Source organism: Vanacampus margaritifer, chromosome 18 (assembly GCF_051991255.1).
Source record: "Vanacampus margaritifer isolate UIUO_Vmar chromosome 18, RoL_Vmar_1.0, whole genome shotgun sequence".
NCBI classification, from domain to species: Eukaryota; Metazoa; Chordata; class Actinopteri; order Syngnathiformes; family Syngnathidae; genus Vanacampus; species Vanacampus margaritifer.
This window is the reverse complement of record NC_135449.1, coordinates 1,225,855-1,243,517: the sequence shown is the minus strand read 5'-3', so window position 1 is coordinate 1,243,517 and position 17,663 is coordinate 1,225,855. Positions and strand designations below refer to the sequence as shown.

Sequence of the window (17,663 nt, the reverse complement as noted above, 5' to 3'; positions counted from 1 at the left end):
TCATTCAGTAACTCTCTGTATGGTAATGCGTCATTTTATATGACAGAATAAAGTCTTATATGACAAACGAGCGACTAATACAGGACCATAACACTGCATAGCAACTGATAACATTATCGTCATAGGGGACATAGTAACTGCATACGACTGGAGACAAACTAAGAGTGGCTAATGTCATCATAAGGAACATAGTAATCATCAATCATCGCAAGGGCCATAGCAACTGCATGGCACCTGATTACATTATCATAAGGGGCATAGTAACTGCATACGACTAGACAACCAAAGAGTGGCTAATACATCATCAAACATAATGAAACCGGAACATAGGACATCGGGACAGGAAAATAATGTTCATTATCAATCATCACAAGGGACATAGCAACTGCATAGCAACTGATAACATCAACAGCATTAGGGGCATAGTAACTACATAAGACTAGACAACCTAAGAGTGGCTAATACATCATCAACAAACATAATGGAACAGGAACATAGTGTTCATCATTACTTATCACAAGGAACATAGAAACTGCATAAAAAATGCTAACATCAACATCATAAGGGGCATAGTAACTACATAAGACCAGACAACCTAAGAGTGGCTAATACATCATCAAACATAATGAAACCGGAACATAGGACATCGGGACAGGAAAATAATGTTCATTATCAATCATCACAAGGGACATAGCAACTGATAACATCAACAGCATAAGGGGCATAGTAACTACATACGACGAGACAACCTAAGAGTGGCTAATACATCATCATCAAACATAATGGAACAGGAACATAGTGTTCATCATTACTCATCACAAGGAACATAGCAACTGCATAAAAAAATGATAACGTCAACATCATAACACCATTGACCCAATGACCCAACCCAAAACACAGTCATAAGCTGTGCTTGGCCAATGGTGAGTTGAGATGTCGTTACCATGACAACCAAGGCCAAAGCTCTGATGATTGCAGCTTCTATTCGCAAGAGCGCAAGCTAACAACAGCCTTTTGCTGTTTCACTTTCCTAAAACAAAAAGATTTCAAATATTGGTCCTTCAAATGCAGTGTTCCCCCCCTCCATCACTGGGATCCTCTTTCGGCCAGCACTGTCTATATTTCCACTTCTGGGAAATGTGGCGTCACGGTTCTGGCAAAGCGGAAGCGACGGATGGCCGCGGCGCAGCCAGCCAGCTTTTCAAAGTTCGCAGCCCCTCAGGATGTCGGAGCGAGCCTCCTTTGATCGGGGGCGGGTTTATTTGGAAGCGCCGGTGTCAGGAAACAACCTGTGGCTGACGCGGCGTTGGCACGCGGCGAAAGGGATATGTCAAGGTCGCTGACGGGCCATTAGCGCAGTGCGACTTCCCGTCCTTTTGTCTTCTTTCTGCTCGCCGGCGGACGCTACCTGCGACGTGACCCGTCTTCACTCAAGCGCCAATTGTCCGCCTTTAATTGAGTGCTCAGTGGCTTGGCTTTACGGCTGATGTCGTCGGGCTTTAATGAGCCCCAGAGAAAGTAGGCGGATTAAATGGATCATCTGAAACTCTGTTTTTGTTATTCTGTGCCCTCGCGCTTTTGCAGAGCAGCTTGTTGCTGGAAAACGAGGTTAAGCCGATCTGTATCAAAGGCGAGCGAGCGGCGCTTCTGTGCGCCCCGTGTCGGGTTTCCGCCTGAAACTCAAAGGTGTTTTCTTACCCGATTTGTATTCATTCACACAATGAGCGAGCTTGCGTCTCTTCTTTCCGAGTAAGGGGAGTCCGGACCAGACTTTTGTTCGCCCATCATCGGATACGCGCGTGTTGTTTCCCGACCGCAGGGTCGGTTCCGCATTGACGGCCCCCTTCGACACCGCTTTCCTTTGTTGCGCCAAAAAGTCTTCTTTGCATTCAATAATTCCACCTTCAAACCCGCAAATTAGCAGTTTTAAAGTGTTTGGGGCCGGTCGGAGCCATTCTGGATCGTCTCACATTTCCCCGAAGGCGGCCATGCTTTCAAGTTAGGATGCACCAAAAATGGGCAATTTGGAATTTGACCAATAGTTTGGTAAACATCCACCCGTTATTTAGCTCAAATAAATACCCTCAAATCTAGTTTGTGAAATACGGAAGAGGATTAGGGCCAGTGAAAGTTTGTCAGGATTCTCACTTTAAAGTCTGAATTCTGAGAATAAAGTCAGAATCCTGCTAACCTTTTTCTTTTTCTTTTTTTTATCTTCACTGGCCCTAATCCTCTTCCGTAGTGAAGTTACTTGAAGTTTGGACAATCCAAAAGTTGCGCAAATTTTTCTGTGCTAGCAGCTAGCTCAAGAAGCTAACGCATCGGCGTACGTCGTCACTCAGCACTCTGCAAAATCGAATGGAGCAAAAACTGAATCAAAGTATTCGTGTTGATGTTCAAGAAAAAAAATGCTTGATGAACGTCAAGTTTGGCCAAAAGTCAATTTAGACAATTTAGAACTCGGTGAGCATTTTTGTCTACATGAGTCAAAAGTCCAATTGGCACTGGGCAAAATGAACAGGAAGTGACAACCTATGAAAATAAAACCTAAATTTGTATGTGCAACAACACATTTTGGGTCAATCAAGCTTGGTGTAAAATAAATTAAAGAAAATAAAAAAGCTCATTTTAAATTTCTGTATGGGGCGGGGTTTGTTTCCAGGGCTTTTTCCTGACCGTGTCCCCGGAGTCGATGCTGAAGGTGGCCAAGCACGCCTCGGAAAACAACAAACTCTTCTGCGTGAACCTGTCGGCGCCTTTCATCTGCCAGTTTTTCAACGCCGCCATGATGGAGATCATGCCGTACGTGGACATCCTGTTTGGCAACGAGACGGTAAGTCGTGCTTGCTGTCACAAATCAGTTTGAATGGGCACGTTTTAAGCAAGTCCAAAGTTTTTGGGGCAAAAAACAAAATCAAATGTAGTCTCGCGTGTGTGCAGATGACTTCCGCACAGATTTCTCACTTCGGTCAGCATTTTCTCGCACCGCCTTTCGCCCAATTGCTTCGAAGAACGATCCCGCCTCCCGCGTGTGTGTTTTGCGTCTCTGGTTACTGTAACCGTTTGCCTCCAGAATTTCTCTTCCACCTCCAGTCATTATTGACTTAAATGATTGCGGATAATTGCGTGTTTGTGGACGGATTAACGTGGGAACGCTCGTTCTCCGGAAGCCAAAACGAGAGCAAACAGAGGCGATATTCAGCCGCCGGACGCCTCAGGCGGGAGCGCCGCGGACGGCTAATGTCTGCCTGCGCTGTTTTGCCTCCCGTTGGCCTCCCTCCGTGTGGCTGCTGAGACGACGGCTCGCTTATGCAGTCCGGGTCGCGACCTCCCGTTGTGCAGTTTGTTGATTGACAGACAAAAGGGACCGCCTCCTTGAAATGACTTCGGGCCCGTCTACATCCAAACATACATTTTTTGTACTCGTTCAAATCCGATCAGCCGGCTAGAACCTGGACTACAAGACAAAATATTGATTTTGTACTTTTCTTTAAAAAAAAAAAAAAAAGTTTACTTTGATGTTGCTCTTTTGTAAAAAGACGACCAGCCACAGCAACATTAGCTAAACTTCATGCCGGTTACACATTTCATTGAGAGGACAATAAAAATAATAAACCTTACGAAAAAAAAATGTTTACATGAACGTGTTTTTTGCAGCTCACTAAAACAAATACAAATACGGGCTGCCAAGTGGGACGATATAACGGGACTGAGCACATTTGTATTACTTATTACTAAGTGTTTTAATGATTAGGAATGTAACCATAACGGCAATGACGTGATATCGCGATATTAAAACTGCAACAATATCATTATCGTCATGTCACGGTATTAAAAGCAGCACATCTGTTAAAAGTCAGGTTGATTTCCATTTGCGCAGTTCTAGCACCCTCTGGTGGCTATTTTTTTTTAGTGCCGTTTAAATTTTCATACGGCATGTTTTGGCCCTTCTATGTTTCAAATCCACGCTAATGGTCAGCTGAACGTCATATGCTTGTGAAGCGAGTCAATATGTGGAGGAACTCGACGTGTGCGTGCATTAGCTAGTAAGTGCCTCGATATGATGTTGTTTATGTGTTATGCACAATCTTGTGCTTTTTTTCTTTAGTATGAGCTCCTTTTTTTATTTTTTTTCAATATCGATACCTTTTTTAACTCTTTGACTGCCAAAAACGTTAAATAACGTTTAGTAAAATCCTATGGAGGAGTGCCAAAGACGTTAAAAGACGTTTTTTTTTTCCAAAACAGAGGTGAAACTAACCATTTTCTATTGTTGATTACTTAAAAACGGAATAAGGTAGAAACAAACTTTTTTTTCTGATGAAAGATGAGAGTCCAATCTTTCATTTGGTAGTATGTGTGTTTCCATAGTCCAAACACATAATTTTCTATGGACCTTGAAAGATCAGTCAAAAATGCTTAAATCGGCTGGCACCCACGGCATCCCTTTTCTGAAAAGTTTTGGCAGTCAAAGAGTTAAAATCGCCATCCTCCCCTCAATATAATTATTGTGTTGTGAGGTTCATATCGCGATAATATCGTATTGCGACGCTAAAATGTAGGCGGGACTCGACTTGACTCCCTCGATTTTTGCTTGTAACTTTCAATTGATGACGTGAGGATAGCGACGGCGGTTGCAGTACCGGCGGCGGCGGCGCCGTGTTTAAGTGGCCTAACGTGTCGTGCAATAACGCAACTTTAATCGACTCCTCCCGCTTTGTCCTTTTCGACCACCTGACACGGAAACGACCATCGATTCCATTTTTTTTTGTTTTGTTTTATGGCAGCAGTTAATACGGCCCCCGACGAGCGAAATGATTAGCGGCGATAAAATTAGCGGCGATTTAGCAACGTGCTCTCTTGAGCGCAGGAGATAAAAAGACGCACACAAAAGAAGGGCAGCGGGGATGTGGAACCATTACGCTGGGGTTTGCATTGCGGTATTTAAGAGAAACGGAACCATCATTACGGAATTAATCTCCCTGACTGATTGGGCTTTTAAGGCTTGCTAATGTCGGCATTTATCTACTGTATTTCTTTTCTGCTCTTTTGTGAAGTACGTTCGCTCCTTAACCAAAACATTTCGAATTTTGACCCCACTGCCTGAAACGTAAAAAATAATGCATCATTTTACTTGTTTCTCATTTTCAATGAGAACATATTTAAAGACTTTTCGATTTCCATGTCAAAATATTAAAAATGTTTTGTGGCACGTTTGTAGCCGCTTTAGCACGCCTGTAGCAAAACAATGGCTAGCGCTAATGCTAGTTTTGTTTCGCTACACGAGGAGAAACGTGGCTAGTAGGACGAATAAGCCTGAAATTGCGGAGCGTATTCACGGTTTGCAATGTGGGAACATTTTGGCGAGCCCGTTTTAGTACGGAGGACCAAAACTGCCTAAATTAAAAATTGATAAATGGCTAAATAAACGAATAAAAGTAAAACATAAATACAAAAATAAACGAGATTCAAAAAATAAAGATATAAAAATGAATGTTGAAATATCAGTCAATAAATAAAAATGCTCTCCTCTCACATTTATTAATTTCATGCTGCAGACGCCCTGCCAGGTCAAAATGTTATTCAAATGAGGGGGCGGTCCTAAACGTGTCTTGGGTCGGGCTTTGCCGTTGCAAACTGTCTTTCAATGATCGAGTGAGCGGGAAGGCGAACAACAGTTCGCAACGGGCGGAGCCCAACCCAAGACACGATTAGGCCCGCCCCCTCATTTGAATAACATTTCCACCTGACACCTGCAGCATGAAATAAATACATAGAGCGTTTTTATTTATTGATTGACATTGAATTCTATTCATATATTTACTTTTGTATTTATTTTTATTTATTTAGTTTTATTTTTGGCAATTTCAGTCCGCCATAGTTTAGCACAAAGACGGAAATTAAAGAAAGAGTACAAAACTTTTCTAACGAGCATTTGGACAAGATCCGTTTTCGTTTCCCCACCATTTAAGATTATATAATAACTCGTGCTAAAGGAAAGTTCCAGAGGGCTTATTTATAGACCCAGCGGTCTCGTCTCCTTTATTGTAATTGACTACACAATCAGTGAGCACATTTAACAAAAGGCTAAACGGGCATTTAGCGGCGCTTTTTTAAAGCGGGTGCCGCGGTCATTTCGAGCTGCTTGAAGCGGAACCCCTCACCAGCTCGACTACAACCAAAAAACAAAAACCGTCCGCCTTCCGATAGGGACGGGACGCCATACGAAATGGCAATTGGCAGGCGCATCACAAGGTGTCATTGAACGGCGGCAAAGACGCGGACGGGATGCGGCGGCGCGCGCTCACACGAGTCCGCTTTTAATTGGAGCAGCTCCGGGGCTGAGTCACCCGCCTGCACAACGCTGACCTTCGCGGTGACGTGCCGTTACGGAGCCGGATGAGTCACGCCGCATGTGAGCTGGGATCGTTTGCTAAATGGAAAAGAGGGAAATAAAATAAAAATGCAACCTGCTCCGGTGTGAAAACTGTCAATTTTGGACATTTCGGACCTCTAATGAGGAAAAGTGCAATTCCGCTCTCCTAGCTTGGAGTTTTAAATGAAGTGTTGCAACTCAATGTGATGACTTTCTGACCTTTGATTGCCAAAAACGTTAAATAACGTTTCGTAAAATCCTATGGAGGAGTGCCAAAGACGTTAAAAGACGTTTTTTTCCCAAAACAGGTGAAACTAGCCATTTTCTATTGTTGATTACTCAAAAACGGAATAAGGTAGAAACAAACTTTTTTTTTTCTGATGGAAGATGAGAGTCCAATCTTGTTTTGGCAGTATGTGTGTTTCCATAGTCCAAACACATAATTTTCTATGGACCTTGAAAGATCAGTCAAAATGCTTAAAATCGGCTGGCACCCACGGCATCCCTTTTCTGAAAACGTCTGGCAGTCAAAGAGTTAACCAAAAAATGTGCAAAGCTACTTTTATAACTTGAAGTTTGGCAACTAACGAACTTTTTGGGGAAAAGAACTGTTAATTTGCGACCTCTTATGAGTGCGTCGCTGCTCGCGCAAGTGGATCATATTTCGCCTCAATCATGCGATCAATTGACTGGTTCTTGTTTTACCGTCAATACACAGTAAAGCATGTTTACTTTAAGCGCAAATCAATGTTGGAATGCTGTCATTTTGGAACCTCAACCAGGAAAAGCGCCGCGCCGCTCAGAAGTTGGACTTCTTACTGCAACTCGTTGAGAGTGGAGTACTTCTTTGACTTGGGCTTGTTTGAAGCAAACCGTCTGGGAATTGAGATCTTTCAGAACCTCAACAAGGGGAAAGTCCAATCCCTTCACACGGCCATGCTCAAACCTCGCATAAAAAAATGCGGATGTAAGAGCGAGATCTCGCCATGGCGCTGACGTCGGTGTTTTTCCTCGGACACCCGGCGGGCATTTCGAGACGGCCCCTGCAAGTCCTCATTACCGCTGCTCGGAGTTTTGGCCGCTTGCTCCCGCAATCCTCGTATCCTGACCGAGTTGGCGGCTGCGCAGTCCTTTTGTCCCCCTCGTGATCGTGTGCCCGGCCTTTGGCCGTCGAGTCCCGGGGGCGTCGCCGTCATTCCCGCGCTCGGGAGACGCCTGGCAAGCCGTCAAAAAGCGCGCAATCGACGTGCGCCATCTTTCTGATATGATCACCAAGTTGAAAAACGTGTTTGTGGAACTTGAGGCGGGAAAAACAGACTTTCGGTTGAATACAAGTCCTGAGATGTGCTGCCCACACGCAATGACAAAAAGTGGAATCCTTCACAATGGATCTTTGTCCATCTGTTGCGTGTAAGAGGTTCTCATTTGATAGCAATCATATCAAAATCTGGAGGACGAGTTCCACTTTGAAGGAGTGAAGGAGAATGACCAAAATGGCCGACTTCCTGTGTGTTGTCATGCGTGGGTTCTTGAGACTCATTCTTCTCATGGTAGACAAACATTTCCCTTTGCTTTGTGTTGAGTCTTTTGAGTACTTTGTACCAAAACCCTCAAAATGGCGCATCCCCGCTGCGAGCAGCCAAACCACATGGCTCGAAACGTGGATTCGGTTTGGTCGCAGTCCTTCAAAAAAACTAGCAAAAGAAAAAACCCTGGGGCTTGTTGGCCTTTGTAAGACTCCTGCAAACAGCCAAAATGAAAATGGCTGCTTCCAACTAAAATGGCGGCGGTTGTGTGTACATCCTTTTAAGCCCGATTCCCACTGAGGGACGAACATTAGCGACGTTAGCGAATGTTGATTTCACTTCAGGGTTCATTCAAGGTCGGAGCGTTTGCTAAACGTTCTTAATGGTCTTAAATTTCAGACGTTCACATTTCCCTTGCAACAATAAAACCCTTAAAGACGGTTTGGAGAACCATTCATACTTTTTAGGAAACCATTAAGAATGTTTGGAGAATGTTTGGGAACCTCTGCGACCTTGAACAAACCCTGACGTGAAATCAACATTCGTAAGTGTGGCAAATGTTCGCCCTCGGTGGGAGTCGCCTTTTTTTGTGGGTCTGCTCGCGGTAGACGTGATTGTCAAGTTAGGCGTCGCTAATTAAAACTGCCTTTGCTGGGTACGTTTTCCAAAAAAATCCCACGACCACCACCAAATGTACATTTCACACCGCCTTAACTCTTTGACTGCCAGACGTTTTCAGAAAAGGGGATGCCGTGGGTGCCAGCCAATTTAAGCATTTTTGACTGATCTTTCAAGGTCCACAGAAAATGTTGTGTTTGGACTATGGAAACACACATACTACCAAATGAAAGATTGGACTCTCATCTTTCATCAGAAAAAAAAGTGTTTCTACCTTATTCCGTTTTTCAGTAATCAACAATAGAAAATGGTTAGTTTCACCTGTTTTGGAAAAAAACGTCTTTTAACGTCTTTGGCACTCCTCCATAGGATTTTACTAAACGTTATTTAACGTTTTTGGCAGTGAATGAGTTAAGTATGACTTTGAACCGAAACGGCAGCCCTAAGGTACCTTGTTGTGTTTGTGTTCTGGAGCCTTTTTTTTTGTGGGTCTACTCACGATAAACATGTCTACTAAAAGTCATGCTGCTCACTAAAACCGGCTTCGGGGGATGAATTTTATGAAAACCTTCTACTGCATGTTTACTCTGTACAAGCACCCCTTGAGAGACAACACTTAAGTGTTTCCCGGCGTTTATGACGAGAATATATTGCCCCCCCCCCCGATAGACATCGTAAAATGTCGAGTAACTGGATATTGGCCAACTTCCTTGAGGGAGGAGATAACCACCTCCACCGCCGTCGCACTCTGACCTCTTGTCCGAGCGCGAGGTGAGATGTGTGATAGAGGCCTTCCCAGCTGATAAGGCCATCAGGACTGAGATCTAATGCCGACCCCCCACCCCCCCCTCCCCGCTTCCCCCAATGGCGCAAGGTCCCAGCAGACTAAGGTTAACACCTCTCTTCTCAACCTTCCTTTATGGACCCCCCCATCCCGTAATTGCTATCGGATATTTATACACTGCACATGTTTCCGTTTTTTTAACACCCCCCCCCTCCCCTCCCCTCCCCTCCCCTCCCCTCCCCCACCGCTGCCCTTGTGGGATTCGGTCCGACTGAGATGGATGGCGAGCGAGGCCACCGCCGCCGCCGCCGCCGCCGCAGGGGTGTTATGGAGTGACGGGGGCAAGGGCACGGTTATATTTGGTCACATGAAAGCCGAGGGCCATTAAAAAAACGGAAACCTTCTGTTACGGCAAATTTTAATAAATGATTTAAAGGGAAAAACATTGTGGTCATATTTTTGTATGTTTTTATTTGACTTTTTCACCTTAACGCCAAACAAGATGGCAGTAGCTCAGATGGCACCATTAGGAAATAAACGTTTCTACAGACATGCCTTTTTGATGCTGAAATGGATACAGTACTGAAAAGCTAGTGTTAGCTAGCTAGTGCAACCGGCTAGTGTTAGCTAGTTGGCGGCATTAGCTATCGGGCTAGCCATCATGGCGTACTAGCTAGCGTTAGGTAGCTGGCGTTGCTAGCTGGCAATAGCTAGCTGGCATTAGCTAGTTGGCGGCATTAGCTATCGGGCTAGCCATCATGGCATACTAGCTAGTGTTAGGTAGCTGGCAATAGCTAGCTGGCATTAGCTAGTTGGCGGTACTAGCTGTTGTTAGCTATCGGACTAGCCATCATCGCATGTTACCGTAGCTTGGTGATGAAATGCTGGATCCACCCGCAAATGAAAGGAATCTTTTCTCACTTTAAGAGATAACACTGTCATTTTGTTTGTTTTTTTTTAATGGAAAAATTACGACGACCATGCTAGCAGGACAAAAAAGGGGAAAAATAAACATAATCAGGGATCTTAGCTATTTTTTACAAAAGTGTCTTACTTAATGGCAGGAGGTTAGCGCCAGCACTTTTTTTTTTTTTTCTCTCAATAATCTTCTCGGGGCTTTGTCTAATGTCACGTTGAAAGCGATGCGCCATCTGCTGAACACTTTGCAAAGTCAGTCGTACGAATGAAAAGACAAGTTCGTTAGCTTGTGTTTTGGTCCTGCCAGAATTGACAATTCTTTTCAATCTCCGATTTGTTCTTTACAAATCGAGCTGCACAACGCTAAGTGTATAAAGAATTACAGGAGGTATATTAAGGCATTTATTAAAAAGATTAAATAAATACAGGAGACACTTGTTCTCCGCCATTGATTTACAGTAATTAGCGTGTCTTGTTACACCTTTGAAAATGTATGAAGGGTTTTATAACTGCTGGCGATGATATCATTTTTGATACATGGCAGCATATTTTGTTGGCGAAAAGTGTCGTATTTGCTGCCGCGCTCTCTCATTTGTCTCGGCATGAAATCGCCGACGGTGGATTATTAGCTTAAGCGCTCTAAAAATATCCCTCGGACTGTTTAATCCTCTGACAGCGGCGACGTTCTCGCCGCGCTTCCTGACGTCTTTTTAGCCACTCTGGCTTACACGCCGCCTCCTTACGTCAACGACCCCCCCACCGGCGGAAAAACATTTGTGCGTCCTTTCTGCTCATTTGGCCGGATGCGTTTTCATGACATCAGATGTGACTTGAAGCGTCATCCGTCACAAAGCATCCCCAAAATCAGACACGCGCACACACACCAACGCCATCAAATATTGTCGCGACGGGCACCTTAACATGAGTGCGGTGTTGATGGCTTATTATGTGACTTTTATGACTCCCCGTGTAGTATTCATATTTCTGTAATGACATGCAGCCATCATTATCCACACGTTGGGTTGGCAGGGAAATTGTTTATTTTGATTGGTTTTTGATTCATTTTCATTCATTGTCATTTTATTGATTGTATCTCTTTGAGGTGTTTTTTTATTTATTTATTTTTTTTTTTTACTATAATGCACAACAATTGCAGTTCCACTTGCAAGTAGCTACAATTTTAAATGAATGTGTGATGCATAGATAGATAGATAGATATGTTTCGGATTTTTTTTATATTTTTTTATCTTGATTTATTAGATTGGAAAATATTTTTATTGCATATCTCGTTTGTTGTTTTTAATCATAGTGTATATTTATTTCAGATGATAACACGTACATCGGTGCAAAAAACTCAATTATAGAAATATTATCCATATCAAAGAATTTGTTCTATGCACGCCTGCTCGTCGAAACACATTATTCAGATTAATATTGGTTTTGTGAAATGTGATTTGAGCAGAAAATGTTGCCACATGACCAAACCCAGACAACAGGTGAGCCGTGATTGGTCGTTACCTGAGCAACTTTTTCAGTCAGGAAAAATGTTCATTGGCATTTATTTTTCTGTATATTTTGATCGTTTGTTTTGATTGCAACACCCAATTGATTTTAGACACGGTTACGTCTTGTCCTGCCGTGCTTTTTAAGAAGTTTGTGCTTTCTGTGTGTGCGCCGGCAGGAGGCGGCCACGTTTGGAAAGCAGCTGGGCTTCCAGGTGAGTCGTCCGCAAACGGCACGCCGACATGCTAACTTTCTTCCTTGATTTCTGCTGAGAATGAAGTTGCTTTTTGGACAGTGATTGATGCGCTATTACACTCTCCAGGCCCGGCTGCTGTTGCCATGGCGATGGAGCAGTCGTCATGGTTTCTTTGTTCAGCTGCCTCTCGCTTACGCTCGCTCTCTGTGTCATGACGCGCTCGTGCTCGCCCGACATCGTGTACAGATGTTATTTATTGAATTTTTTTTCAAAAGCCGATGCCACGTCGGGCATGGCTTTAACATGTTCAAACCCAAAAACGTGTTGAAGCATTTTTTAATACTTTGTCCGGCACTCCCAAAAAACGTATTTATACATTTATGCTTTTTTAATGCTTACAGAAGGCTTTAAAACAGCTTCTGACATCATCGGGTCGCTTAAAGAAATGGTAGTTATTACAAAAAATGACCAGCGGGTGGCAGCAGAATATAAGAGATCAACCTGGACCATGTTGCAAAAAAGCAATTTTCCCCAGGTTTGTGAATACTGATAAAACTAGAAATATATATATATATATATTTTCCTGGTGAAAGAATCTTTCTTTTGGATGTCACTCGAATGGCTAGAGACGGCGGCCACTCCCGCGGCCCGTTTAGGCTGCTACCAACGCAAATTACCTGAATTGTCCTCTCCCGCTTGCAGCCAATAACTTTGAGTCTCCCCAAATGGATGTCGCTGTCCTGAATCTTTGATTTTGGTCTGTTTTTAAACTATGTGCCACCTGCGAATGGCTGTTGGCCTCGTTTAGAACCTTCAACCTGAGTGGAGCACCTTTTTTTTATGTTGGGAACATAAAAGCAAAGGGGCGACAATGTGGCGAAGCCTTGTGTGCTTTAGCGTGAGCCGTCTGGAGGAGAGCTTGTGGTTACGTGCAGTCACGCTGGCAAGTTGCTTTCTTCTTTTTCTTCCTTTCACCCCCCCCCCCCTCGGCCCACCTCCCCCCCACCCGCCTCCTTACCTTGCCTCGCAAACATCCTCGGCATTAACCTCGCCATTAGCACTTACGCACACTTTTCCTCAGCCTCCGCGGACCACTCGGGGTTGATTAAATGAAGGTTGGAAAGCGTTTACAGGTGGAAAAACTCACTATTGCACATTGTTGTTGTTTTTTTTTGGGACTCCTCAGACCACATTGGGGTGCTTCATCATAGGCCGCCATGATTGTACATCACAATTTTTTTTTAAAATCTTTATTTCCAAAGTAAAGCATTGAAGTAAAATGTTAATAGATGGCAAACTATTTATAAAGAAATTCTTATGAACTCTTCTTTCATCAGGAAACAAAATAATATTTTTTATCTTTTTCCGTTTAGCAGCAATTAGCATTAGAATAAGTTTCATCAATATTCACAAACCTGTTGAAAACGCTGGCAAAATGAGCTTGTTGCAACATGGCCCTGGTTGATCTCTTATACTCTGCTGCCACCTGCTGGTCGTTTTTTTGGGAATGACTACCGTTGCTTTAAGCCGCCTCTTCATGTCAGAAGCTGCATCAAAGCCTTCTGTATTCTCGTGCATCAAAAAAAAAACTAAAAAAGGTAAATACGTTTTTGGGAGTGAAGGACAAAGCATTAAAAAACGGATTTACAAGTTTTTGGGTTTTGAATGAGTTAATCTATTTCATTTTGACCGGCAGTGCAGCGCGCTGGTTTTAGCCTGCCTCTCACACCATGTGATCGTTTTCTCATATTAATCGAGCGCGCTTTGTGACGAATTTCCACTTCTTCACCGCCTTGTTGAATTGGAAACGGCGTCCGTTTTGCTTTCCAGACGGACGACGTTGGCGAGATCGCCAGGCTGACCAAAAACCTGCCCAAGGACAACCCGGCCAGGCCGAGGGTGGTGGTCTTCACGCAGGGAAAGGACGACACCGTGGCCACCACCGGTAGGTTTTTGAAAATGGAGGTCGGGAGCCAAAAGTCGGACACAGACAAAATTTGTCCCGTCAAATTTGTCCTAATATTTTTGTCCATATGGTCTTTTCCTTTCCAATTGTCCCAATACTCTAAATCCTTTTGTCTGTCCGGTATATTTTCATTTGGCCTGCAAAAGAAACCCCCCCCCATATGCGGCAGCCCCTCTTAGTTGCGGGTACAAGTCCCCGACAGATGTGCATCGTCGTGGCCTCAGAAGGACGCAAGATGGCCGACATGGAAAAGGCAAACTCCGTCAGGCCTCCTCCACTTTGAAGTCAAGCTCCACTATTGACACCAGATGTCAAAAAAAAAAATGTAAAAAGATCAGCGCGTAACTTTTTTTTTTTTTATTCTGACTTGAAGCATAGCTGGAAATCGGAAACCCAGTTTGAAACCTGAACAGTCTTCAAAGACTTTTTTTTTTTTTTAACCTTAAAGCTGGCTTGAAACATGACTTTGAAACCTTAACTCTGTCTTAAAATCCTAATTCGAAATTGCGGTTCGTAAACTCGAAATCTGTTTTGAAACCCAAATTTGAAGCGCAAACTGAGATAAGAAACTGTAACCCAAGATTAAATATCTGAGCCTGATCCTGGTTGAAAACCTTCATTTGAAACCCCAACCTGGTCTCGAAACCCTTATTTGACACCCTAACCCAGACTTAAATTCCTACCTTGAAACCAAAATCCGAATTTGAAATCCGTGTTTCAAGTCCACCGGACTGAAAACTTTATTTGACACACGGAGCCTGATTTGAATCCCTCCTTTTTTACAACCTCATCTTTTGCTTGAAGCCGTGACTTGAAACATTCAAACTTATAAACAAATCAATGAAAACTTGTATATGTCGAGTCCAAAATGGTCAACCAATCGCGATCGTTTTCAGCTAGCTTGATGCTAATTTCTTCATGTGAGACGCCATAGACGGGCTAACAAAAAAAAACTTTTGCCGTCTTTTTGTTTTTGTGGCCACAGGTAAGGACTTCCTCACATCACTCAGCCCCCCAACCCCCCCCCCCCCCCCCCCCCCGGAGAGCTTTTAGCCTGTTAGCGCTTTTAGCCTGTTAGCGCCACACTCGCTCGCTGCTACATTGATTGTCTCTTAGGCCCCTTTTTTTCTTTTCTTTTTTTTTTACCAGCGTCTTTTCTGTTTTATCGTCCGTCTGCCCTTTTCCACTCGGGATAAAAGAAAGGTGAAAGCGGCCGTAATTGCCGTGTCGTGAGAACGCTCGCCTTCTGGGTTGGGTTTTTTTTTTTTACGAGCCGGCGATTTGGGTTGTGCGAACGTTATCTGAAAAATGAGATCATCCCCGAGCGGGCGGAAGTCGACCATCAGCCGGGAAGAAGAAAGAAGTAAGGCCGCGTGATGTGGCCTGGAAATAGCCTCAGATTTAAAAAAAAAAAATTCTAATTTCTGATTTGAATCGACCCCCTTTGTGAATAGAAAAAGTCAAATGACAGTGACAAGTTGTTTTTCATTACATATGATAAGAAAAAAAGTTGCGTGATATGCCTGCAGGATAAAATCTGTTTTACGATTTTATTACTTTTTTTTTTTAAAACGTTTTTTTTTTTTTTTTTGGTCTTTCTAGATAATAAGAAAATTCGAGCTTCCTCTTGCTAATAGTCTTCCTTCCGTCGAGGGCTAGTCGGCATCATGGCTTCAGGATCAAATCTCTGAATGAGCATGACGGCAACATTCCGGTACAAATCATGAGAAAATGAGGGCTTCCTTTTAGAAAAAATGTAGAAAATAAGATCAAATTTCCGATTTCAAAGCTGATTTATCTTGGAAAAAGTCAATGACAAAGACAACAAGTTGTTTTTTTGTTGCAGATAATCAGAAAATGTGTGCTTTCTCTCTCGTCCTTGTTATCTCGGACCGGGAGAGACCGATTCAGGATATCATCTCTGGCTTTGTTGTTAGCCAACAAGCTTTTTAAACAACATAATACAAAGTCAACGTAGTAAAATGAACACACATAAAATATTTGCAACTTCTTTCTTGTGGTGCAGAAAACCGAAAGTTTGATTTTGTCATGATACAAATGAGGAGACTCGATACATCGAGTCAAACACGCAGAGTCGTGTTTGTCTGGCGGCCGTTGAACGGGCTCCAAAAAAAAAATCCAAGCAATTAGCACGCGGGGCTGCCCTTCAAACGATTCATCACACGAAACTATCGGAGCGTGCGACCGACTTGCTGCGATTGAAAATGGAATCGGATCCAGGGGGGGAATGACTTGGCGAAAAGAAACAATAACAACGGCGAGACCACGTGATTTCCACTTGGAGTCGATAAGCCGGCGACATCGCTTATCGGCCGCTAACGAGCTCCTTCCAATCAATCAAAGCCCCGCGTGGCTTCCAAGCGGCCAACTTGTGACGAATGGAGATGATGATGGATTCTTCATCATCGTCGTCGTCGTCGTCGTCATCGTCGCGATGAAAGGCGGACGACGCGTTTCAGATGTCGCGTACAAAAAAGGCAAACGTGATGAATGGCGGCGAGCGCCTCCAACGCTTTCACCGCCAGATGAGTGTCAGCGGAACAACAGAATAAAACGGAAAAGAGAATTCAAGATTTCCCAGAGGCGGCGCTCTAATAAACTTGACGGCTCGTTTTGTTGGCAATTTGTCCTCCTGTCGAGATTTGAGCGTTGGCCAGCCAAGTCGTCTTCAAAACCTTTTATTGGGGATTAAGAACGGGAGACTCTTAACGCGAACGGCGAACCCCGTTGATCACGGAGGGAAACGTTACAGACGCCAGAAATGAGGAAAGAGACGTTCCAAAGAAGTGGCCTGGCATCGCAGTTTGCCACTTAGCCAGCAATTAGCATTTTGCGCTTCACCAAAACACAGCAAAAAGCAGAAAGGAGTTTTTTTCCGACAGCAGTCATAAAAAAAGATTTACTGTGCACGTTAACGTGCTACAATGTGCTAATATGACTAGCTAGCTAGCTAGCAACGATTTTGCAGATTATTTGGAGACCATATCAAAACCAGTTTTACCTCTCACATACTTGAAACACATTTTAACATGTAAAAAAAAAAAAAAAAAAACACTTAAATACTCAATCAAGCCATCATGCTAACCTCCCCATTAACTCGATGCTAGCATGCTAGTATGTCAAATGCTATGGAAGTGCTAACTGAAATTAGCATCGGTGTGACGGTCATTCAAAACCATGAAACACATTTACGTCATTCGCAAGTTCATTCACATTCCATTCGTTTGTTCCAGAACCAAAATATTTTTGTATCAAAATTCGTTTTCGTAAAGAATTGTAGAAATACATAATAAAAGAGTATGTTAAGTTTCGTTTTTTAAGTGTAGTTAGTGTATTGGATGTGTCGTGGCCTTGTGTGTGTTTTCAATTTGTATTTGTGTTTGACTATTGGCTCTCCTTTCCCACATGTGAGGGCACCACCGTACCTTAAAAAAAGTACTAAAAAGCCAAAACCCATAAGTTAAGTGGATACTTTTTTTTTTCAATCAGAAGAAAATTAAACATAGACGTGTCGGTGTTTAGAGTTTTATCCGTCTACATGAAATTGGGACGACATCACGCCCATCGTGACGGCACGCGCGGAAATATCTCAATCCACGAAATTGAAGAGGAAGTCGGCCATTTTGGCTTGAAGCAGCCACGTTGGGCAAATTCCAACTCACGGACTTGCATATGAATGGCCTGTCAATCGTGAATGGCAACGCAAGATGGCCGCCTAACATTCCATGCGGCGTTTTCATGTTATTTTCTGCCAC

The 17,663-nt window shown here is 43.4% G+C and overlaps 1 protein-coding gene across 4 annotated transcripts in view; it reads left to right on the top strand.

Moving 5' to 3' along the window:
* The window catches only part of LOC144038697 (adenosine kinase-like), an 88,220-nt gene that overhangs the window by 67,629 nt on the left and 2,928 nt on the right, over positions 1 to 17,663 (top strand). For all 4 annotated transcript variants that reach the window (XM_077551379.1, XM_077551380.1, XM_077551381.1 and 1 more), the window contains exons 7-9: positions 2,663 to 2,833; positions 11,904 to 11,939; positions 13,752 to 13,866. In XM_077551379.1, coding sequence (XP_077407505.1) covers positions 2,663 to 2,833; positions 11,904 to 11,939; positions 13,752 to 13,866 — 322 coding nt within the window. The remainder of the gene's footprint in view (positions 1 to 2,662; positions 2,834 to 11,903; positions 11,940 to 13,751; positions 13,867 to 17,663) is intronic.